Source organism: Chironomus tepperi, unplaced genomic scaffold, assembly GCF_022539635.2.
Source record: "Chironomus tepperi strain 1889 unplaced genomic scaffold, CSIRO-AGI_Ctep_v1 contig_261, whole genome shotgun sequence".
Taxonomy (NCBI): Eukaryota; Metazoa; Arthropoda; class Insecta; order Diptera; family Chironomidae; genus Chironomus; species Chironomus tepperi.
The window spans coordinates 902,826-929,756 of NW_027226383.1; the positions used below are offsets into that span (position 1 = coordinate 902,826).

Genomic DNA, 26,931 nt, shown 5'->3' on the forward strand with positions numbered 1-26,931 from the left:
TATTTTTTAAGCCTCATTGCAACGAAGAAAAAGAGGAAAAAAAGAAATTTCTTTTTGGTTTGGAAATAAATAAACCGAGCATTTCATTTTACTTTCAATTTTTGCCTTATTTTTCTTTCCATTCGTACGTGAAATATTTAAATCATTTCATAAAATATTCAAAAACTTTTTTCCACCTCAATGAAATATCGAAATAAAGACGAAGGGAAAAAGGGAAAATCAAATACAAAAAAAGCACATGGGAAATGTAAAAGGCGAAAAAAAAAATATGAATGATAAGGTAGAGAAAAAAACGTATGACACATGATTATTCAATTATTACAATACATTTTTTATCATCATACATCGCACTCATGTTGAATTCATATTTCCGTTCCTTGAATATCTTCTTTTATTATTCACAATTGGGGAATTTATACAAAAGAATTGAAATGAAAAAAAAAAAAGTAAAATAAATTCTTGATGATGAGAACAGAAAAGGAAAGTGAAAAGAAGATGGAAAAGTTGACATAACGTGAAATTGAAAAGGTGTGCGAGTTGTACAGTACATGTTCCTTGTTACAACCTTCTTATTGATATGCAATAATTACAAGTGAGTTGAGTTCACTGATGGGAATATCTTCAGACTGAGTAATTTGAATTTTTTTTTTTCTGTTTTCTGCTCACTGGTGCTGTCATGATTATTTTTATTCCATTGAGTTTTACTCTTGGATTTTTGAAGTAGACATTTTTCTTGGGAAATTTTGTTAATTTTCTTTGCTTTTTATGATGCTTTTTTTCTTGAGAAATTCTTAGGAATATTCAAGGGCTTTTAATTAGGTCTAGGGCTCGCAATCTTGTACAAGACCTAATTAACCCTGCATTTTGGGCGAAGAACCGCAGGCCTGCATTTCCTGCATTTTAGATACACAGGCTTGTAGTTTTCTGCGGTAAGATGCAAGAAACGCAAGCCTGACGCTTTTGGCTGAATCCTAATTAGGTCTAAGGCTTGCAGTGGAGTAGAATATGTTGAATGTGATAACCAATAACTCTCAAAATGAATAAAAATCATTTCAAATTGAGGTCTGATCGAGCAAATCTGAACTATAGCAATAATGAGTCCTAAAGCAAGAATGACTCAGATGTCGTGTAACATCCAAAATTGTTCAATTGAATCTGTTTTATGCCACAACATTAATTTTGAAGAATTCAATTAATTTTATTAAAACAAAACCGAACCTTAAATGCAATTAAACATTCAATTGATCCCCTGTATTTGATATCCAGACTTCATACCACCTGTCTGTTCTCATTCTACTTCTTTATAAACAGCAGTTACTTGAAAAATTCTTTTATTTTTTAAATCAAATATCTTAAACTTTTCCATGAGGACAGTAGCTCAATATGATGTCAGAAATTTTCTTTTTAAAGGAAATATTCAAAGTAAAAAATTTATATTGAACATTCCATATCCATAAATTCATTCATAATTCCATCTTCTTCCTATTTATAAAAATATCCATTCAATAACTTTCCACAGTGAGGAAGTAGAAATGAAAAATAATTTCTTTATCTTCAACACTTCAATCATTTTCACTTGCCTGCTTTTTAAAAATTACTCAAGAAAGAAAGGGAGAGGGAAAAAAACTTAAATTTGAATATTTTGCTGTCGCTTAAGGACATGGCTTAAGGAATGAATGGATGAATGCTATGAAAATGTCGCTGAACCATGTCATCATTTACAGAATAAAAATAAAAATGAGAAGAAATTCTTTTTTTTTTCTTAGAATGACTGAAAAGAATGTTTTTGATATGATATGTGCGATGGATGTATTGAGGAGATATAAAAAGGGAACAAAACACTGACAAAAAAAAAATACAATAAAAACGACAAGCATTATTATCATACATCCATATTATGCATGATATCCACATGAACAGTCGCATCTCATGTATATTGTATATGAGAATTCAACAATTTGTTTTTTCGTCCCCACAAAGCTTCTCCATCCATAAATTTTATATATATTCTTATTATGCCACCATCATCATCATCATCCGCTTGTCGATTGAAGGGGCACGACAATTGGTGAAGAAGAGAAGGATTGAAAGGAATAAGATATGAAAATGGCAATGCCAAAGTATGTGATATAAATTTTTTCTATAAAAAGCGCTCATTTCTTTTCCTTATTTTCATCCTTTTCTCTTTTTTGAAGAGATGGAAAATGCCAAATGACAACAAACGAGCGAATTTATACACATGAATCGTATAAAAAGAGAAGATATTGAATTTGAAGGAACGGAAATGAACATAAAATGAAGAAAAGAAATGAAATGATAAACTTTTTACATAAGAAACAGAATATTGCAATAAGCTGCTCCCTCAGCTTCATTCAAAGACATAAAAAATCATAAAACGAAAAAAATACAGAAAAAAAAAAATTATTTTTTAAATAAAAGAAAAGAGACTGCGAAGATCATTGTGATGGTTTTTAAAAGAAGTATAAATAATATTTTATTGCGAATGATAGCTATAAAAGTTTCCAATTTTTCCTTTTTTTCTTGTTGTTCCTGTTCTCCTTCCAATTTTTATCAATGACAGTATCGTCAGCGTTACTTGGGTGCATGTATAAACTTTTTTGATACTTTTTTAAAAACCAGAGTTGATATTAAGAAGGAAAAATGATTAATCAGAGTGGGGCATTCCAAAAATATTCTTCAGAATTTGATCACTAGCCTTACAGACAGGAAGCATGTATTGTCAACATGGTAAGGTGATGGTTCATTAATTTGGGTTCTGTCAAGAACTGCAGGCTTGCCTCTCGTGCATTTTGAATGCGTAGCCATGCAATTTTTTGTCTGTAGGACTTGAAATTTTGGATGCCAATTAATTAATGTCACTTAAAATAATATTTTGTAATTTTCCATAGAATTTTTACCAATAAACTACTTTTTGTGGCTATTTCTTCCAAACATCCAACCCTGCATGAAACAAAGAACTCTCTTCATCGATAAAAAAAAATTCGAATTATAATGCACACCCCATTTGAAACAGAAAGATTAAAGGCAAAAATTATAATTAAATTGAACTGAAAATTTGTTTCGTTAAAGGACTCGTCTATTGTAATTGTAATAAAATTTCCTCTTCATTTTCAGTGGTTTTATCTCAATTTTGTTATTACTTGAAGAATATTAAAAGTAATGCTTTGAATGGTTCCTTTATAGAGTTTATTTGAGAACCACAGGTTACAGTTTCATGCATTTTCGATGTACGGGTCTGCAGTTTTGGGTTGTACCTTACTTTACATCTTGGGCTGAAGGCTGTAATTGTAACTAGGGTTATTGCCTGCAGACCTGCAATTTTCAACGAAAACCACTTCATACCGTTCATAATTTGTCCTTAAATTTATTAAATAGTCATAACATCAGACCTCTAAAATATTAAGCAGTTGATCAGCCTATGCTTATTTAATTATTAAATTAATTGAATTCAATTTTCTCTAAAAACACAAAAACTTCTTCTCTGAATAAATTATGAATTTCCACGACAGAAACTCTCTAGTATGATATACTGGACATTCACTTTATTAATTGACGGATGCCTAATTACAAACTTTTTGAAAAGTTCATTCAGAATTCCACCTGTCTGCATAACAACTTTAACCATAACACAGAGTTCACATGATGTTGAATATTTTAATATGCATTAAACTTTTTGAAAATATTTGAATTATAGATTTTAAATAGCTATCTCTACGATAGTTTATGTACTTAAGTCGTAATTTCATTGAATCATTCAAAAATTAATGAACTGTTTAAATAAAACACATAAACTTAATGACAATAATTCGAGGAGAAGACATTAACTATCAAAATTAGACACAATAATTTTCCATAACGTACAATGTGGTTACTAATCAGGTAATACAGGAACCATCTGGCGTCATATGAGTATGATTATTGCCTAGATAATAATTATGAGTTTGACCTACTTCCGAAAATTTCAATTAAATTCAATTTTATGGTTTCTATGCTGTAAATGAGCTGTAAAGAAATGTCATTATTAAGAATATTCATAAAAGATCCAGATTTGAATTTCAATTAACTTTTAATTAAATTATTGGGAATCAGAATAATCCAAAATAAATCAAATAATCTTAATGCGAATTTATAAGCGCACTCAATTATTAAAATAATCGCAAATACCGCAGACTTTATCGCACCACAACAGCAATATAAAATTTTAATTAATGAGAAACCAAAAAAAGTATTTTTAACAATAAATCAAAAACGAGGAAAAAAATAAAGTTCAAAATATGGAAATAAAAAAAAAATCCGTAATTGCACTAATAAAAACGTCGACTGACTGTTGCGCGGTCAGGAATGAGTGTATGGGGGTGGTGATGAACATTTTTTTATAAGCTTCTTTCCAAAAGTATTCAACTTGAACTTTTTGTAATAAATTAAATTAAATTATATGATTGAACATGCTTGAATTAATTTCTGTTGAATATAAAGAAAAATTCGGTGAATTTTTATTGTTTTTTATGTGAAATATGCTTATGAGTTTATTGAAGTGTTTTCTGATTTTGTCAGAATTTAAAAACTTGAATTTAAAATTTCAAAACTTGACATTATTTTAATAATTATAACAAATACTTAATTTACTCTTTCTTTTCATCTCTTTCCAGGTAAATATAACTCATTGCTTAATCTGCCTTAAAAAACAAATAATTGTGAATGTACCTAAGTGAATGCAAGTGATAATAATAAGAAATCGGGTGAGCAAACATTCATACATACAGCAAAATACAACAATAAAAATCTCATTAAATTCTTAGAATTCAGATTTTTTTATTTTTGGGGCCTTTTTTAATACGACATAAAACACTTATTCCACATTTTCATTTCAATTTCTTTATTTGTAATGCAACAAAGCCATTGTCTCAGTTTTTGTCTCTACTCAAATTCACATAAACAGTAAGATTTTGGTAATAAAAAATGATAAGAAACAGAAAAGCTTATTTAACAAAAAAAAAAAGAGAGAAAAATGTTATTCAATACATAAGGCCAAGTGTTTATCTTGAACGCAACAGAAATACTGACAGTGACTTTAACAAATAATAATAAAATAAAATAAAAAAAAACAAGCAACAGTAGCAAGACAATGTAGGGAATTGACGATGGGTGGAATGGGATTTGTTTTTTTGGTGTGAGACGAAACAAATTTTTAGCTTCAAGTGATGATTTCTATTTAGAATGGAAAAAGAACATAAAAGAGAGAAAAAGTCTTCAATTTTTTTTTTAAAGAATTTCTTTACAATTCAACAAGAAAAAGGAAAGAAAAAAAATTCTTTTTCATCAATTTTAAAATGGAAATAGAAAAATAAATGATCGTTCAGAATGATGTAAAACGTGTACAAAATAGCTCTTGGGTGATTTTCGGCTTTGTTTCATTGATGTAATTCATTTTAAGACTTGAAAAAATGTTGAAATGCTTTTTTCGCAGACTTTTCGACTCACACCATAGATCCCATCCACACTTAACAAGCATGTACGATTCGAATCATTGAAAATGTGAAGCGAAAATGCTTCTGTTTCTGCTAACTTAAGAATGAGAAAATTCATTCATTCATTCACATCGTGGAAAATCTATATTGTTTCGTAATGTACATAAATTAAATGTTTGAAACGATAATGAAATTCCAATTAAATTTCACCAATTAAAATTATATTAAAATTCCTCGCCTTCTTTTTTCGAAAACTTCTCTTGCTTCTCTCAACAACATTCTTTCTCCCTTTTACTTCCCCTCCCTCGTGCTACTCAACGCTTTTCCAAATGAATGAAAATTGTGTTTTCATGTCTTTTTTTTCTCTACTTTTCTCACTCACACACTCATCTTCAACTCCTTCACTCCATCTCACTTTCTCTTGTCATCATCATTTCTTTCTTTATTCACTTTTTTCGTTCCTTTGCTCTGATAGAATGTTTTTTTAAAAAGGGCAACGAAGGCATCAAATTAATAAGAGAGTGAAGAATTTTGGGAAAAATAAATATTTATGTGTGTATGTGGGATGAAAATTTAAGCGCAAACTGTAATGACAGGTCATAACTGTTGCTTTAAGATGTAATTTTCAATGTTGTCACTTCTAGTCAGATATCGAAGTTGATTCGAATTTTCTATGGAATTGTCGACTTTGAGCTCTTCATATAATTGTTTGAGACATAAATAATTAAATAAAGAAAGTCTGACAAAACAGAAAGTTCATCAAATTGACATACAAACATAAGATCAGTGAACTAAGAGTACTTAAAGCCATCACCGAAACAAATGTCAAAGCTACACAAGCATCAAACAAAATTCATGCAACAATTCACCCAAAATGCGCTAGTACTTCATACTCGAGCATTTGCACACGCAGATTATTGTCAGTTCTTTATACATTTTAAAACGAGCTGCGCTCATAGTGAGCAACAAGCGTTAATAATAAAAATAATATGAAAAGGCAATATAAAACATCCTCAAAAATGTTATTCAAGATTTTTCTCGTCGTACGATGCTAAAGTAAAATTCTTTATTTTTTTAAAGAAACGAAAATCGGGTTAGAGATGAGAAAATAAAAAGGGGTTAAAAAGGAATGCGATGGAGATGGAGAAATAATCAATAAAGTATATCAGGATAAAATCCTTTTCAGCCTTTTACGCGTCGTATACTTTCATTCTCATACCAAACGAATCGCATCCTTATCGCCTACAGTCTCTCTCTACATTTTAATAGCCTAAGGAGAATGGATGAGCTTAGAAAATGATGAAAGTATTGAAAGATCGATAACGCGGGGGTTTTTTTTTTGTTTACGCTGCGGAATCGTAAGTAATGTGATTACGATGAAAATTCCTGTGCACGAAAACAACTAAATCATTCAAAGAGATGAAAATTATTAAAAATATTCAAAATCTTCTTATGACATCTGGGTGGATTCACATCCCTTGAATTGACATTTTATATTATAACATATGGTAGACATCAATGTCATGTTGGAACGTCTGCGCTTGTTGTTTTACAAAGCTAACGTTGCAGACTTCTAGGAAAAATGAGACTTCAAGATTTTTTATATTTTTTATTGAATTTTAAAGTAGCTCCAAAAAAATTTAAATTTCAAATAAGATTCTTGAGTTGGATCAAAAGGACATTTCGGGTTACTTGTCAAATATTAACAAGATTTTCATCCTTCAACAACTCAAAATCAAATTTAACAACTTTTTTTTCCAACTGAGAAAAATTTCATAGAAATTTTCTATAAATTTTTTATCATGAAAATCACGTTCCTAATATAAAAAGCCTCGTGTATACCTCTCATATATATCTAGAGGAGTAATGTAAGATAGCTGTTGAAAACTTGTTATTTGCCCTAATAAAAAAAAAATATTTCTGGCAGCAGAATTTATTTTTTTCCCTTTAAATATTCCCTTATCAAACAGTTAGATAACATCCCCCACGAATTTTCGTACAACTCTTTGAAAATGTGATTTTTTTCGGATGCAGTTAGATTTGTTTTATTATTTTGTCTGAATGTCCTTGATGGTGTGGGTTTGCTTTGATGTAATTTAATGCTTCAAAAGGATTGAAGGTAAATTTTTTATTATAATGGACCAAAAACGTGGGCTTTCTTGCTGTAAAATTACAAATGACCATGATTAAGTCAGTCTAAACGTCAAGTCGACCTCCAGCCTCTTCCATCCTCCTCCTCCTGGAATATGCCTCCTTTAAGCTCTGCTGCACGCTGTTTTCTACCTCAAGTTCACATAAAATGCGCCTAAATCACCTCCAATAATTTTTCAATACAAATTCAATGTTTTTGAACATGTTCTTGTGGAATATTCGATATTGCTTCTTCTTCAACATATATTTTTTTGATGCTACATAACATACACTCAATTTTCAAGCATTCAACAACCATTCAAAAAGAAAATTACAAAATTGATACTTTCATTGCGAAAGATGTTGAGGATGAGATCTGAGATGATTCAAATTGTAGAGAAAAAAAAAAGTTAAAAAGATGAAGAAAGAGTTTCTTAACATTAAATGAGAAATAAAGTAATGGAAACGTATATATTAGAAATAAAAAAAAAAGAAGAAGAAAATTTCGTATATACGTTTAGAGATATAATATCATGAGAAGTGAAAGGATTTGATATTGAATGTGATATGTGAATTTACCCACTTCTCTCATAGCATTCAAGTGTGTAAGTTCAATCTAAAAATGATTGAAGTTTAATTTCAAGTTTTCGTCTTATTCCTTCACTTCTCTCTCTATCCACATGTATATGGATGTGGAGATGTTAGTGTCTGCTTGAGTGCTTGATGCTTACTGATGCTCCCCTGAAGGTATATGGCATGTCAAACCTCTCATACGTTTTTACTGAAATCAAAACCTCTGTAGATGTCAAAAGGTCTTTTCTACGTTCAATCGCATGCATACAGATATGGAATTGTGTATACAATGTTGTAGGGGAGGAATTTCTTCTTATTTGGCTTATTTTGCTTGGATGCTTTTATTTTTTCTTTAAAATAAAGGAAGATTTATGAGACAGATTTTTAAATATTTTTTCATTCAAATTTTGTTTTTTAACGCCTGTAATCGATTTATTGCCTTTAAACCTAATCATCTACTATGACTGCACTACAAACATTTATCTAAAATTATACATACAAATTGGTACATTCAGATTATGTATCATCAATAATTCCATTTTCATTCTTCTCTTTCCTTTTTCCTTGTACTCAGGCTAAAAGCTAAAATTGAATGATGAGAAATCATTTCAACCTAATCTCAGACATGACAGAAGGTCAAAAATATTATTTTGCAAGCAACAAAAAAAAATTCTTATTTTTTTCCTCTTTCCTCCTCTCATCTTACATACATGATGTATACATTATGATATTGATTGTTTGCTGTTTTCATCTTTACCAGCTGTATGTTATGATACATTTCTTGTTCTGGTTGTGATAGTTTCAGTTTCCTTTTCTACTAGACATAGAAAAGTGCTTTTTGATTATCAAAATTTACCTTAAAATCTTCATAATGAAAATATATTATTTGGGACTTCATCAAGTCCTTAAAACAGCTTTCTTCATCATATTCTCATCAGCATACAGACAAGTCATTTACAAGCAAGACACAAATATCATCTTTATATAGACAAGTCTATAGACAAGCACAAGTTCTTTGAAATTAGTTAAATGTGAACCTTTCAGTTTATTATCGATCAGATTTTTCACACAAGTCAGCCTGCTTGAAGTAGGAAAAAGAAAAGATTGTTTAACAACTTGACTTACATGTGCTGTTATGATGCCTTCCCATTTTCAATTTTCTATGTTTCCTCCTCCTTTTCGATTAAATATTATTTGAGGTTTTACATTACCCATCCATCCATCCATCCATCCATTCGTAGCATCCATTTATTTATATCAATATCTATCTATAGACTATAAAGCCATTCATTCATTGATTCAACGTCTGTCTCAGATCAGAATTGAATATTTTTTTTGCCATTCTTCTTAGTTCTTTTTTTGCTATTCTGCCTTCATCAACAACATCACGTCGCTAATTCTTTCCTAATTCTCAATCATAATGTACTACAATTTGCCTATGGTTCTCATACTCTATGGCTTTTTTTCTATTTCCTGTTCATCTTTTCTTGTACATCTTCTCACTTCATTTTGACATTTCTCTTTTTCTTCATTGTCGGATTTCTTTTTTTTTATGTACGCATATTTTTCTCTTGTATGGATATTTTTGGATGGGAAATGAGTCATGTTGTTGGTTTGTCTGGTGATGTAAAGATGAATTTAGTGAAGCAAATCGATAGAATTTTTGTTTTTTGTGAAAATATCAGACAAAGTCAGCAATGAAGATTCAATGAACTTGGGTATGTGACTATTTGGTTGATGGATCATAATATGAGATTCTAGGGTGCTGTAGGTCCCGTTTGTGGGTTTGCCGAAGCCAAACTGATTGAGATCTGCACTAGCTCCAAAATACTAGGTCATATTAACCTTTAAGACATTAAGGAGGCGGATAACATGCAAAAATTCGAAATAAGAGAACTTCTCATGCAACTCCTGTAAAATGCGCATAAATCAACACCATCAGTGACCTTCCAACTAGTTTATTTCTTCATCATCTTCATGATTTTCCCTTGAGGGTACATAAGGAAAGAAACAACAAAAAAAAATGTGCGTTATCACCATACCACACAATTTCTAATATTGTTATTATTATTCTATGTACAAGTGGATATAATGACGATGATGATGATGATGAGTGAGTGAGTGAGACAAAGATATTAAGATGCTTCTACCCTCACCTCATACTCGCTTACTTGTGTTCAACTTGATATAATTCTTTTTTAATGATATTGATTTTCAGAGATTTTTTGTTATTCTTCGTTATTTTCATTCGTATTTCCACTTTACTTGAATTTTTTTTGCTTCTTCTTATTATTACATCTGTGCTTATTGCTTATTATTATTCTTGTTGCTAATGTTATTGCTCTTGATGTTATTTCCACCCCGCATACACACCAGTACTCATCATGATGATATCTAAGGAGGATTTAAATTGTGAATGTAACTTGATGTAATGAAAATGATTTGAATTTTATATTTTACTTCCCTGTTTTTTTTATCCATCGTCTTCGCTTTTTTATTTAGGGATGACTTATTAGCCTATAAACAATTTCATCGTCGTAATAACAAGAAAGAAAATGTCAAGAAATTTAAATTTATGCTAAAAGGAGGAGAATTGCAATTATTGCTTACGCATTAACTTTTTAACAATTTTTAATGCCCAATTCAAAAATGAGAATAAAAAGACGTAAAGCCTACTTTAAGATTCTTCTTCATCTCAGACTTTCAACTTTTTTTTTCGTTCCTTTTTTTCGTTCATCGTCTTCAAACAGTCAAACAAACCATTTCGGATCTCATTTCATTAATCTCTCCTTATTATTTCTTCTACTTATTAAGTAACTTACTTGATGTATTTTTTTTGTGCAGAGGTGATTTTTAGGGAGTGATGAGCGGATTGAGTCTGTTTGGCTGGCTGGTATGGGTCGAAAACGCTATTTTCTGTTGATAAAATTGACGTAGTTTTACCCGGCAAGCATAAGGCCTAGAAATGACCAAAATACAGTCTAAGGCTGACTTGACTTTGGCCTGAAGTTGGATTTCATTAAGCATAGCCCAAAGACAGAGTCGAGATGCCCTGAAACTAGATTTTCGTCCATTTCTGCTTTCCGGATTATGAAATTCCTCTCTGACTACACCTCTGCTCCAATTCTAGTCAATCCGTATCCAAATCTTCAAATCGTCTGTCCGAAAAATGCGCCTAATCCTATCACACATCCATCACTTCACAAATCAATTTTTAAAGAGAAAACCAGAGAAAAAAATGTTGGAAGCTAACGATGGCGATGATGATAATAATGATCTAAGAAAGAAAAATGGTGTGAGGGTGAAATGATTTTTTTTTTTTTTGCTGTTTTTCGTTCTTCATCATTTTCTGTGATCAAGATTCTGTTTGATGTATTAAATTAAAAGGAAAGAAGTGTAATAGACTAGCTTCCCTAATTCCGTTCTTAATTCCAATAAAAAAATTATTACTCTTACTTTGCCTAGAGATGTTCCAATGAGATAATTTTGAAGAGATTTTATATTTTTGGTGGGATTCTCTTTTGATTTGATGATCATAGGGGCAGTTAAGGTTGATTTTTTTGTGCAGAACAGATTCTTCAAGGTTAAGAGAAAATGCCTGAAAATCCCAACAAAGCTAACCTTATTGTTGAAAATTCAATAAATTTTCAGCCCCACAAAGACACATTTTATTTATCAAAGTGATCTCACCATCACTGTACCCATGATAATCTCAATCTCTCATCAATTTCCTTTAAGCTATTCAGTAATTCTTCGAACTTCTCAACAAGTTCTCGTTCCCAGAAAGGAAAAAAAAAAAAACAGAAAGCTTTTCATGTCTTGGATATTTTTTTATTATGTGATGATGACAAATTCTTTTGCTACGTCTTTTTTTTTTCTTCTTCATTCATTGAACTTCTGTTTACTCTCTATGATGAGAAAAAGAAAATTTCTCAATAAACATTCTTATCTTTCTCAATTTTTCTTTGCTTCCTTTTTCATTCCTTTTTTACCCATCAAAGGAAATAACTGTTGCAAAAAAGAAAATAATATCAACAACAAAGCAACAAAGAAATAAAACAGTTCCTTAAAAAAATCGTTTGATTGAATGATTTCTTAATTCAGATTCTTTAGAAAATCAAGAATGAAGACGGAAGGATGACATCACACAATATCCATGATGATTGAGGATAAGTGAGATTAAAAAAGAGGATGAAATTCATTTCATTATAATTAAAAATTGTTTTGTATTTAGCAGGCCCGATCTGTGAAACAAGCTATGATCTGTCAAGTTTATTACTTGACATAGAGTCGACTAATCGCAGCCTGCTCTACTCGGGCAAGAGTTAAAGTCAACTCGGATCTTGTTTTGAAAAAGTCAACTTGAATTAACGCGAATTCAATCAAAATCTGAGTCGACTTCAAGCTCTGATGTTTAGTTTTTAAATTTTTATTTGAAAAATGATGATTAAGAGCAGTTAGGGGATTAAAGATGAGGATTTGTTATTAAATATTGAATCATCTTAAGTAATTACGAGCTTTTACCAATTGATGACGATGAAAATCTTGATAAAAATTAATTTTCACGCTTAATCCTTGGTTAAAACATGGAAAACAGCGTTTGTACTATTTTCTGAGGATTTCTATTCTTTACGGCACACTCAAGCGTTAAATCTCAACGAAACCAGCACATGCCATTCAAGATTGCCACACAGGTTGCCCACCATTGCATTACAGCCTCAATTTTTCATATGACTTTTAATTTTCAATTAGTTTAACATCCTTCAGTCCCTTTAAAATCTACACAATCCATTTAAATCTCATTCATGCATCCACACACAAACAGATTAAAACCTCCTAACAATTCCATCAACCATGAAATAAAAGTTATAAAATCACAATTCACAAAGTCATCAGCATATTAGCGTCTGGATATAATGAAGAGTCCTATTTAACAGTGAATTAGCAACAACAATGTAAATACTTCAAATTGCACGCATACAATAAAGTTGAATGTATTAATATAACAAAAGATAGGAGAGCCACGTCTCGTTTAAAGGAATTAAAGCAGCACAATGAACGTCTCATCTTGAGAGAGAACAAGAAAAAAATTATAATAAAAAAACCTTGATGTATATGAAATAAATAAGTGAATTTATGGGGAGGCAGGAAGTAAGTGAAGCACAAAAAATGAAAATAATGATATATAAAAAAATATGCGCCCCATAAATTTTCCTGCCTTTCATTAAAACATGTTGTGTTTACGTATAATATTTTAATTTGCCTTTTTTTCTCTCTCTTATTTACCCACACTCTACTGTAAGTAGCATACAGTCATCGATTCTTCTGCCAGCATGTTAAAAAAAGCATAGAAAATTTTCTTCATTTGGTTGGCTTTAAGAGATTCATAAGAGAGTTGAATATGCGGTATAGCTTTGGAATGGGATTAACAATCGATGCGTTGGGTGGATTGAAATGAAAGTAAACAACAAGTTAGAAAAAGAATTTTTTTTTTCTTTCTTTCTATTCGACTCTCAATTCATCCAAATCAACCTCCCCGCTAGCAAATGGTTCATTTTCTTTTATAGAAAGCAACATCAAACAGTCTTTTGGGGTGCATTGAAATAAAAATTTTCTTCTTTTTTTGGATCCTTTTTTTGAGTAAATATGGAAAGAAATGAGAATGTTTTCTTATTTTTTTTTTTTGTGATGTTTGGATAGTATGATGTACGTTTTGGGTGCGTATTGATTTATGATTCTTGAGACCATTTCAAATTTGCTTAAAATTTTTAAAAATTCAAAATTTTTTTGTATTCCTCAATTTTATTCCAATTTTCTCATCAAGTATAGATCAAATCTAAAATTTCTTGAAATAAATGATCCAAAACATTCAATAAATTTTGTAATTAGTCGACCCTAGGTCTTGGCACACAGGTTACCAATCACTGACCTTACTATTAACTAGAAATTATGTCAAGTCGTCCACTCGGCTAATATGCGCTCTCAAAATGTCAAAAACAGCAACAATACCATCGCAACTTACAATTGACAAAAAAAAAAAAATCAACATGAGAATTTCTGCAAACATTTAAATTTACAATCTTTATGTCGTTTCAGTACATACATCAGTAAAAAAAATCTCTCTATGAGCAGTTCATTGAAATAAATTGATTTTCGCGTCTCGGGACGCTTGCTTTTGTATTCGACTGACAAATATTCATAATAATAATGATATATATGTATAACATTGTTGATGTGTGTAAATATAATAATATATCAATGCGGGTATGATGATATTGATGACGGTGGTGCGCACAGCACTTTCTCTTTTCCATTTTATTAAAGAGAAAATATAGTAATAAAGAACAAAATTTTGGTTTGATTTTCATCATTACAGTAAGTAAGTAAAGAAAAGAGTCTCAGGGGATGAAGCATTAAGAAAGTATATGAATTAAGTAACACAAATCTCATATATGAGCGCTCATGTATCTGAAAACATCGTTCAAATTTCACAAAAAATAAAATAAAAAAATGTTGAATGAAAAACGAGAAAATAAATTTTTCCGCCCTTTTCATCCCCTTTTACCAATCTTCCGTTTCCCTCCTACTCCCTTCATCATCATCTTCTTAAAGCAAACAAATTTCGAAATATGCAAACACATTAATGTGATGGAAAATCATAAATTATGGAACGAGATGAAAAATTTCTACTTTTTTTCCCATAGCATCGCTCAATAGTCCTTCTTTTTTGTTGCCTTTCACTTGAGACTTGTGATAAACTTTTGCTTCTTATGTGTTGTCGATTGAATGAGTTTTCTGCAAATTTGCAGTATTTTTTTTTTTGCTTCTCTCTGATGAATGAAAAATGTTTTATTTTTTTTAGCTGATTTTTGAGGTTTTTAGTTTTGGTTGTCTGGCTGGATTTTGGAGAATTTTGAGAATATCTTGAAAAAACATGAAAATTCTGATAGTTTTGAATTTCATAGAGATTCTCCCTTAATATCCAAATCAGCTTCTACCAAAAAAAGCTTCAAAAAACCTCTCGATAACCAAAATTTCTTACTGATCTCATTTATCGTTCTCATCCTCCTTGAAGCACACCAGTACACATCTAAAGAAAAAAATCTGCAGCACAAGAAAAATAAGAAACTTTTTTCGGTACTTTTTCGCTTATTTTTCTTTATTTCTCTTGGAAAACTTCCAGAACAACAAATTTGTTAGATGAAAGATTGAAGAATTGCTATACATGTATAGCAACTACATGTAGATATGTTAGAGTGGTAAACAAACAAGTCCTAAAGGACTTCTGCCATTTACATTCTAATGCACATGTAATATTTTCCGAATAATTTCGTCGATAATTGATTGAAATGAGGTGGAATCAGAATATTGAAAGGATATGAATGACTCATGTTTTTTCGGGGCATGGGAAATGGATGTAAAAACTTTTTCTTTACAAACATTGAATATTGAAGAAAAAAAGTTGATCAATATAAAAACTAGTTGAACGTACATTCACGTTCAGATTTCTTTTTACTTTTTTTTTTTTTTTTGAAGAAAAACACATTTAATCAGGAGCGAAAATTCTGCTGGCTGGATGAATGTTGTTGTCGAATTATCGAAATTGTCGAAAAACAAAATTCCTTAATCGACGAAAAGGCACAATGAAATGAGCACATAAGCAGAAAATTAGGTTGGTAATGAAGGGATGTTTATTGATCACAAATTAGCTTATGGATGAATAAGTTGGTGAAGCTTCAAACATTCCTTTATCTATCTTGTTTATTGTTGGATTATCAGACATACCACACTGTGTGGATAGACCTCAGATTGACAATTTCAATTTGTCAAAAGTTGTAAAGAATTTTTGTAATTATTTGTTCTAGAAAATCTGTTTTTTAAAGGAGGTTTTTTGGTCTTTCTAAGAACTGTCTATGGGTTTTTGATACCCAATTTTTCAACACCTGTTGTTGAATTTGAGGAAAAATGGTGTATTAATAATTCATGAATCATTTGAGCTGGGTTACAAATTCTTAGAAATATTTTTCGGTAAAAAATGTGATGAGAATGCTTTTGTGGCTAGATAAACAGTATTTTGAGAGATTTAGGGTAAACAAGTTTGGAAAAAAATCAATAAATTGAAGATTTTGTGTTGTTGTGTTAAAGTTTTGATAAGAATTGATTGAAATGTTCATAATGGATTCTATTTTAGAATGTCTGGATTAGGACAGTGAAAAAATAGGTTCAAATCATTGTTGGACAACCTGTGGACCTCCAAAAATTGTTGGAAATGTCTTGAACCATATGTCGTGATTAGTTTCGGTCGAGGCTGACCACCAAGGTTGTCCAAAACGTTGTAAAGTTGCGATACTAATCTTTTTGAATAAAATACACCAAATTTGACGTATTTTGAAGTATATTTTGGAGCACACAAGTGTATTGAGGAACAAAGTTTGAGTAGAACTGCACTTAGGTGTACCACTGCCACTCAATTGTTGGCTACCGCTGCTCAATATCAAGGCGTACCCCTAAAATCCTAAATTCAATTCTAAACTCATAAACATTCCTTCCCCATAATCCAAAACAACTTTAACAAAACGACAAATTTTCAATAAAAAAAAAATTATTAAACACTTGTTTGAATCCCACACCGAAAAGCTAGACAAACTTCAATTTCCGAGTGTATAGTCTATTAACTTTTCTATTGTATGTATTTCAATAGCTCTTCATTATCATCCTTTCCGATAGTTATGAAATGTTAATTGGATTTCAATATCAATTCTGGACAATCATGATGAATTTTAATTTCATCACCAACGCCCATTCAAGCAAAGCACATCCAATATTTCGCATTAAAGTTAACAAAAAAAATTTATTTCAATGTCCTTTCCTTTAAATTTCCCAAAACTCATAAAAAATAGGAAAAAAAACGAGAGAGAAAAAAGGAAAGCGACAAGTCTTTAAATTACATGCAAAGAGGGTTAGCAGTGCTTATCATTTTGACTTCTCAAGGGAAATCTACTGCGTGGCAAGGCAAGAAAAGAAGAAAAAAAATCTAAAACAATTGATTTTGTGGAAAAAAAAGTGAGAGAGAAAGAGAGAATGATTTTCGAAATCTTCCCACACATAAAAAATGTATACGCATATTGAGTATGAGCTTGATGGAATGCTTAAAAAGTAGAAAAAAAAAATAATAATAAAAGCATTAAAGTCAGTCAGTCTGTTACAGATTTTTTCTCTTTCCATCTTTCTCACTCGCAAAAAAAAGATGACTTTAAATTAAATTCATTGTAGAAAAAATCTAAGCTTCATACAAAAAATCCTCTTCTTTATTTTTTAGGTTAAAGAGAATATTTATTTTTTAAGGCTATCAATGTATTGTACGTATGTTGTGTGTGAGGTATCGAGAATATACATAGAATTTTTCCTATATTTTGATGTGTTGCTTGTAACCATGTAATTCAATGGGATACAGTCAGAAAATTTATACTGCGATAAAATCATATTTTTTTTTTATTCCTCTTCTTCTTTCCCTTGTCCGTATAGAAATATTTTTTTGTATGTTGAAGGAGAATTGAAGTCTATAAATGACAGCTTCACGCATGATCATGGAAGAATGATTCAATTCGTTGACGCCCTTTTTTCCCCAACAACAACAACAATAAACGACAACAACGACAATAAAGCAAGCAGTCGACGGCATGAAAAACAAACTTTTTTTTTTCCTAAAGAAATCCTACATTGGTGGTGGACGGAGTTGACACACAAAAAATAAAACAACAACACATTCACAGCCGCAACAAAATTTTCTCTTTGCGCATATGGAATATTGTGTGATTGTAGTATTGTTGTTGTGTCAATTTACATTCACTACTCATACCCTCTCTAATTAATATAGACGTTCAATATTATGAAAATTGAATCAACAGAATGTAAATTTACTACAATTGTGTTTGTAATGACGCGTGCGCGCACGTTCGGCAAATTCTTTTTTTTTTGCACTTCGGTAATATTTTTTTTTTGGCTTTTGACGATTGTTTTGTCGGCTCTTTGTTTTTCTTTTTGATTGTTGCACTGCAACATTGTTGGAGTTTTGATGATGTTGAGTCCGAAAAAATGAAAAGGATGATGATCATTATGGAACGAATATTTAGTGTCTAGGCTGTAAATATTGATTTTTATGATAATGATTGAATGATTTTGTGGACTTAAATTTGAATTTTATTAAAAAAATTAGAAAATAAATTAAATTTTCAAAGTTTTTTCCATGATGTAAACTTCAACAACAATCATCGTCATCATCATCATGAACAATGTTGAATGTTTCATTGTTTCTTACTTCCGAAAAAAAACTTTTCCTCTCTTGAATTTTCGACAATCAACAATAACGCCAGTAAATGTTGAAGGGAAAGAAGAAATTCTTACCAAAAAACATTTTTTGTTCTATTGCTGCTTCAATTTTTCCCCCCGAAATAGAAGCAAAATTTACTGTATGTGTATGGAGTGGAAAATGTTTCATTTTCGGTCTCACTGCTGCTGCTGCTCCTCTTTTTCCCATTTCACCCCCTCACAAAAAATATAAAAAAAAAAATGTTGTATGTATATGGAGAAAAAACAAGTCTTCAGTTTGCTTCAATTTTAGTCTTCTATGGATTTTCGACTAGTTAAGAATTAAGTCGTACCGTTCGTGTGTTTTTTGGAAAAATAACAAATTTTCAAATAAAAATATATAAAAATTTTTGAATTTTCATTGTGAAAATATAAACAAAAAATAAGAATCAGAATTTTTTGCTGTGTCTTTGACGGACATAAAAAGAAAGTTACAAAATAATAAAAAAAGTTCTTGTGTTATTTTTCTATGTGGCAATTCTGTTGAATTTGTCGTTCGTCGTTTAACTCAAAATAAAAAAATCAAAGCCGAATAAAATCAAAACAATTTGTTTTCTTTGATAAAAATACTGAAAATAAAAAGAATTTATAGAAAAAGTTTTTTAATTGGATGTGAGACAGAAAGGAAAAGTCAAATAATTTAAGACTCATAAAAAAAAAATTTGTCCTGTTTTTTTGGTGACCAATTTTCAAAAAACGAAGAGATTTATTATATTCTTCATATAGATATATACGTGTACATGTGAGTGTAAAAAGACAAACTTTAACAGACATAAAAATTTTTTTTGTTCTTCTGACTTTTTATTCGATGTAAAAGAAATAATTTGTAAGGTAACCTGCAAGAGTAAGAAAAAGAAGAAAAAAAATATTACAAGAAAAGGTCAAAAGTGATAAAAGTGCAAAAGAGAAACTTTTTCGTAACTTGTCATATGTAGAAATACAGAAATAATAAAAAAAGGAAAAAAGAAATTAAACTTTTGTGCAGAAAAATTTACAAGAATTATTAAATTTTCTTTCAATTGAACGTAAAACGAGCATAAAATTTTTTTAATTAAATAAAAATTTAAAACATAAGTAAAAGTTAGAACAGAAATTTTTAAGTGTTTATTTCGTTGGCGTTTGTTTCCATATGGTCCACATGTTAGAGATTGTTAGACAAGTTGGAAAGGTAGACTTTCCGCAAGTCATCGTAAGTAATTTTCACGTTCCATATTTTTTCACTTATTTACTTTTTTTTTATCCATATATACAAACATTTATTTTGTCTAGGGGGTGGGGGGAGGAGTGGGAAAAAAATAGATAAATAAAAATGATGGGCAATTTCTAGAGAAGAATCAATGTGGCGTGTACGAAAGCTATGAGTGTATGAGTTATGTAAGAAAAACGGAAAATTGTGTATATAGAATGAGAATAGCAGTGACTTTAATGAGAGGTTTTTTGGGTTGAATAAAAATGATTGTGAAATTTTCTTGAATTTTTATGAAATTTTTGCAAATGTTGAAATTGTTTGTTTATTTTTATACTCATTAAAACTTGAACGACAATTTCTAATAACATGCAATAAAATTTTGAAGTTTATTTAAATTTGCTGAATTAAAATTTTCTTTTAAATTTAGAAGAATTAAATTTTATTAAGAACTCAAAATTAAATTTTGCTTAAAAACTTAAAAATTGTGAAATGAAAATAAAAATTGCTACAAAAATGAAATTTTCTAAAACATATTTAATAATTCAAAGTAAATAAATTTAATAAAGAAATCAAAAATATATTTCAAAAAATCTCACAATAACTATTGATTTTCCAGACTTACAATTTTCTATCATGTAAAAATGTCTTCATTTTCTTCCATATTTTTGTAAATAAATAAAAATACAACAAAATCTTTAATAGTTTCGTGTCAAGAAACTAAGTTCATTATTGATTTATTTTCAATAAATAATTTATTTTTTACCGATCCTTTTTTCGAGTGGTCATGATAAACAATAACAGACTTTGAGAATTTGTGCTTTTGTTGTGTCTAAGAAAAATACATATAAATCAATTGGGTACGTAAATAAGAATCAAGGACAATGAGGGGACGATCCTTGTTAGAGAAAATAAAATTTAATAATTTTTTGTTTTTTTCTTGAACTTTATTGTGAAAAAAATCGAAAATTTGGCTGTTTATCTTTTTGCATTTTAGTTAAATTTTAAAGAATTAAAAAATTTAATTCAAATATGTGATTTTTTTCTGAAATAAAATAGAAATCACTTAAAATCTCGCAAAAACTACCCTCAAAAATCCATCCACTAGATTTAAAGCAACAATTTAATTTCCATCATTCAAGCATTTTATTTAAATCCTTTCACTAAAAAAATTCCATTCTACAATTTTCATAAATTCTCCCCCTATTTAAACATTCACAATTCATGTAAATTTTTCATCACAAATCCTCATTCATTAAACAACTTTATTAACCAACACAATAAAAAATGTAAAATATATAAAAAAGAAGAGTCCGTACATTGAAAAAAATATTTATGTCAGTAAAAGCGAGACCCTCCCCATCTATTTTGAGAAAAATTTGTGACAGTTTCGTACAAAAAAAAATTATCGATTTTTTGTGTAATAGCTCTTGTTGTGAATACGGCATCAGTCTTTTGTATTTTAAAATTGCGTGAATTATTAATGTCGAGTAGGAGAAATTAGACACGTGGATGAAAATTGTTCGAGAATGTATTGAATTTTAATAAAATTTTCATAAATTTCCTGTTGTTGTAGAAATGTTTTTAAAGTATAAAATAGTCCTAAAAATTGTATTCAACGCATGTTCTTGAACATTTTCATAGTCATTGACCCCTTAGTACATCATCCGCCCTTCACATTCAAGCATTGTTCATCTAAAAAACAGCATATTCCTTTCAACATTGTTCAAAGGGGTTAATGAAATCATAAAAAGTAAATTATTTTGATAAATAACGAGCAATTGTTAGGTATTACAAGTGTAGCATCATATCCAGTACTTAAATGATGTTCTGTCATTAAAGCAAGAATGTATGCCAAAAAAATAAGAATTATTTGCACAATCTTTAAAAAAATACACTTTAATCAGAATTAATTCTCTTACAAATTCCCTCATATATCTTTAAAATAGCATAAAAACCTCTCAACTCTCGAATATTATTACTGTTGTTGATTTTATTTATTTCATTTTCCCACCATCAACTCTACTTTAACTTCCTATCTCATCCCACAAGCTTTTTTTTTTCGCTCTTTTTCTCTCCCCTCCCGGTTCTACCCTCTTAACAACAATGTATTGTGGTACTTCAACTGCTGTTGCTGCCGCTTTTCAATATAAATTGTGTGTATATGTGAGTTTAACTCTCTCACTCATTCTCTCTATCCAGTCAGCGATTATATTTTATTTCAATTTCTTTCTTTTTCAACAAAAAAAAAAGGATAAAAATTCCTCCACATTCCATATTGCCGTTTGTTCGTTTGCTCTCTGACTGCTGGAAAATTTCAAATTGATTTAGATATGGGGATTAGTGAGCTTGTTTTTCAAACTGGATATGGAATAATAATAAAAAAAATCCACTCACATGCTGTGAGTAAAGCAAAGTTTTTTTTTTTTTTGGAAAATAAATGGATTTTAATGTTGTTTTTTCAATTTCTATTGTGTATGTAATGTTCGTATGGTGCAAATGAATGAACGCGAAATGTGGAGAAATGGCAGAAAAAAATTATTCAGGTTCACAAACAATTGAGTTTACATGACTGATTTTCACTGCTTTTGTGTGGAATTTTTAGCAATTGAAAGAGTTAAGTGGATGTGGAGATTTTTGTTTTTTGATGGAGTTTTTGGCTTTTGATTGCGTATAGACATCTTCAGAAAAGTCGATAATTTTTGTAGGGCTGGATTTTGACCAGAGATTGAAGTTGGGTTGAGTATAAAATTGAGTTGAGTCGACCCAAGTCGTATTTTCAATACAATATCTGAGACGAATCCGAGCTCTCCTCTTGACTAAATTAAAATTAATTTTGAGGATTTTTGGACCATTAAATTTAGAAATTTTGCAATTTTTTGTAAATTTTTCGTCAATTTTCAATTCAAAATTGCAAAATTAACACGAAAACTCAATTAAAAATTACAAATTCTGATCAAAAACTTAAAATTCAATCACAAAATCGATCAAAAAAAAAAATATTAAAAATTTTTCAATAATTAACTTTCAACAATTCTCAATAAAAAATTGAAATGCCGTCACACAAAAAAAAGTCTGTTCCTTCTTTCTGTCGATGATACTTGAGATTAATTTTTGTGAATTTTTCTGTACAAAAAATATTCAAATCATATTCAGAAGAGATGAATTTAAAAAAAATAAATATAAATCTTGACTAGAGTGGTTATTAAAAAGCTTTCTTATACACAACAGCAATACTAAAGATAAAAAAAAAATTTAGGAACGAAAAAAAAAAAAAGTTTTCAATGAATTCACCCTCGTGAAAAAAAAAGTGGCATAAAAGGCATAAACTTTTTCAATTTTATTACGATTGCTGTAAGCTGAAAATGTTTATGTCGGGCACAGGCAACAACCAAACGAGATAAATTTCCATTTGATGGCTTCTCATTTCAATCTCTATCTCTCTTCCCTGTTTTTTTTATATTGTGAAGCACCAACAACACAAAAAAAAACTTTTCTTCGCTTAAATTTCAGTCAAATCCAAAAGTTTTTTTTGTACCAAAATTAATTTTTTCTTCCACTTACAATACAACAAAAATTATTGGCTTAATTCCATCGATAACAATTCCCTGACTGTCGAAATCAATTAACATTTAAAGTGACACTTATTATTGTCAAGTGTAAGGGAAAAAAGTAAATTCGACAATTTGAACAAAAATGCGATGAGATTTGTTTCTTAAGTGGACGTGGAAAAAAATAAGAGAAGAGGCGAAATTGAAAATCGAATGAATGGAAAATGAGAAAAATGGAAAATTAAGAAAAATTATTCTAATCAAGAGCAGAAAAGAGGAATGAATTGAAATTGATGACTTTCTTTTCAGGGTTATGTAATTGATGAAGGGATGACTGGTAGGCAAAGTTGCTGTAATTTACTTCATGAAAATCTCAAGAGAAATTGACCCGAAAATGAATGTTAAATGGTTTTTTCTTGTTTATTTGGAGTGGTTTTGGATGAATGTTGGCAAGTTTGATAGTTTTTTGGGGTTATATTGGGAAATTTATATTCATTTTACTTGAGATGGTGTCTTTTGATGTCAGAAGGTTGTTAAAGAGTTGAGAATGATTTTAGATGGAATATTTCTTGTCGTTTGAGGATGAGCGATCATTGACTAACTAGAAGAGCTCGAAGTTGGCTTGGATTTTGAGTGAAAAGGTCGACTCAAGTCGGCTCGACTTCATATGAGATCTCAGTCGACTTTGAGCTATGCTGACAAGTTTTAACCTTAAAATAATGAATTTTCTGATCAAATTTGCTAAAAATTTGACAAAATCAAGCAATTCCTTCACTGTTAAGCAATTTTCTGACCAGGATCTCTATCTAAGTCTGTCAAAACAACAATTTCCTTCCAACAGCTCATCCCAAACCATTTACCCTCAACAAAATCACCAAAATCTCTTTATACCCTAAATCTTTATATTCAAAACTTTCTATCACTCTGTAAAGCAAGCAATAAAGCACGAACGAGGATCCAATACTATGTAATTGAAGCATTAAAGTCGCCCCATTAAAATTCCTTTTTTATGTGAATCACAAATGCAGATACCATTGCAATAATTCTTCTCATAATTTCTCTTCTCAAAAAAAAAAAGACATAAAAAAGCTAAAAGGGTTTCGAAATCATTACTTACGATAGCAATCTTCATCATTATCACCAATTTGGCGAAAAGCGAATGAAATGGAAATCTTTAGTCACGAATGTATAGAATAATAATTCTTGTTCAATTGTGAGAATATTTTGCTGATCCCTGCAAAAAAAGAAGAAAGGAGCTGAAAATGAAGCCAAAAAACTTTATCCTTCAAAAAAAAATTCAAATTTTTTCGATATTATTTGTCTTATTCAACGAAATATTAAGTAATGAATAGATGATGATGATTATTTTACATTATACTAATTAAAAGTTTGAGGATAGGAAGTAACGAGCGGTATCGATTCGATACGAATGGTTTTTGGATGACACAATCATTAATTTCTCAAGAACACTCGAAGTCGACAACGAAGATAAAAAAATTTTTTTCATTAAGTATGACAGTACTTTTACCCTTAATTTCATTTTATAAATATAATCCACTATCAATATCTTCTCATTCTGTCTGTTTCTATCCGTACAAAATATACATTATATCTACGAAAATTTTACTCGATTACAATCTATAATTCTGCAATATTAAGCAGAAAATGAAAAGTTTTATTCTTTTTTTCTCATTCCCTTTTTTTTCGTTATTGAGAAATTGATGCTAATTAAGTTCTTACTTTATGGTAAATGAGAATGAAAATGCTTATGCGAAGACAAAAAAATCTGCGTATTTTCAAATAATAATTTTGGGGTAGATTAAAAAGCGTGGTTAAAATTTTACAACTTTGAGATTTCGCAAAATTCAATTGTTTTTTTGACACATTAAGAGACAATGAAGGTTGTGAATTGAGAAGGGGTTGAAGTAGGGTTCGACCAAGCACTGCAAGACTGAATTTCCTGCAATTTTCAACTACCTTATACCTTATAGTTCGTCTAAGGCTGCAGACCTCCTTTTTTTGTCTGCAATTTTGAAACAACCCTAGTCTGAAGATTTGAATGAATTTTGCTAATTTTCTTGAATTTTCTTTAAAAAATGAACAATTTCTCATCAAATCACAACTCATTTCAGCTATGTGCCTAAAAAAGACCTCAAACATACCCTTCAGCCCTTACCAAATAGACTTTTCAAATAAACATTCCACAAATTTAGTCATAACCATAAAAATTCAACCCCCTTCTTTCAACAACCATCCCCAAAACAAAAAAAAAATGAAAAATGAATTCAATGCTATTGAATGAGAATGAATATTAGTAGTAATTACAGTAAAATCTCAATTCCATTCCATCCTTACGACAAACTTTTATATATATACACAAAAATGAGACATAGTCAGATGGAATATTATTGTTGTGGTATACAGCATGGAAATAAATGGAGTCTCAGCGAAAAATGATAATGCTATTCCATTCATCATTTATTTTTTTTCCTTTTTCACTCGTTTTGCTTCTCTCTCACTGTGTGTTTTCTTCTTTAGATTTATTTTCATTCGTATCGATGTATATACATACGATATGTAACAAATTTTCATTTTCAAATGTAAAGACAAAAAGTAGCAACAACAAAATTTTTCTTCTTCTGTATAATGAGTTCATTGCGGTAAAGTCTGAAATTATTCATTCCGTGGATTTATATAGAAACATTTTATTGTATATTCAGTCATAGTAGAAATGGCAACAGTAGCAAAATACGAGAATATAAATAAAAGGAAAGAAAAGCCAAGTGAGGCAGAGCAAATTGGAAAGGCATAAAAGAAAAGGGAAATCAGCTCTTTGTAGTCAATTTATTTTCATTAAATAAATTGTCAAACTTGAAATGAATGTTTAATGGCATTCCGTTCGCTATTGGAGAAATTATGACATGCTGAGTTGTTCTTTAAATTTTGTTATTCTTTTAAGGCATTTGTATTGGTGGTTTTGAGGTTTTTGGATTCAGAACTGGATTATGTTAGTGAAAGGAGTTGGATATTTTGACCCAAGGCTTGCTTACTGACTTACCGCGCTAATTGTACTGGTCGTACAGATTAATTGTGGCCCATGCCTTTCGTAGATGTCGCATGATTTTGGCTCTATCGCTGGCTTCTATTTGCCAATTTTCAATGTCAAATGCAATACAGAGCTGAATCTACAGCTCTTTGGTCGCTAAAGTGCACCCATGTCTTGAATAAAAAGCGCTACTTTCAATCAACTTACATTCCTCAACACCCATAAATAAAAATAATTAATTTCTCCATTTTCAACAAAAATTAATCGATTTCATCAATGTGACTGTATCTTATCTTATCTAACTCCTTTCTACACAAATACTCTTTCCATTTTTTATTGAAATTGAAAAAAAAAATAATAATAATGTGAAGGAATCCTAACGAAGATTAATGAATTTGAACGGAAAGTTTTGGTTTTAGGAATTTGACATTTCACAAAAACAAAAAAAAAGAGATACTTGAAGTAGGTATTGAAAGGGATGCAATAAGATTAAACTCAATTTGTGTGTTTCATTCTCATCGCAAATTTTCTTCTTTTTTTCCGTTACATGAAAGACGCAGTAGATCGTGAAAGGAAGCAGAGTGAGGA

At 30.0% G+C, this 26,931-nt stretch overlaps 1 protein-coding gene across 17 annotated transcripts in view; it reads left to right on the forward strand.

The window, feature by feature from the left end:
• bru3 (bruno 3) overlaps positions 1 to 26,931 on the forward strand; it is a 286,566-nt gene that overhangs the window by 168,263 nt on the left and 91,372 nt on the right. For 2 of the 17 annotated variants that reach the window (XM_070641956.1, XM_070641967.1), the window contains exon 1: positions 19,595 to 19,749. The exons of 12 other annotated variants lie outside the window; for them this stretch is intronic. In XM_070641956.1, coding sequence (XP_070498057.1) covers positions 19,690 to 19,749 — 60 coding nt within the window. In that variant the 5' untranslated portion in view covers positions 19,595 to 19,689. Of the gene's footprint in view, positions 1 to 4,703; positions 4,761 to 19,594; positions 19,754 to 26,931 lie in introns of those variants that run through there. 3 more of the 17 variants (XM_070641965.1, XM_070641971.1, XM_070641958.1) reach the window with 2 other exon arrangements.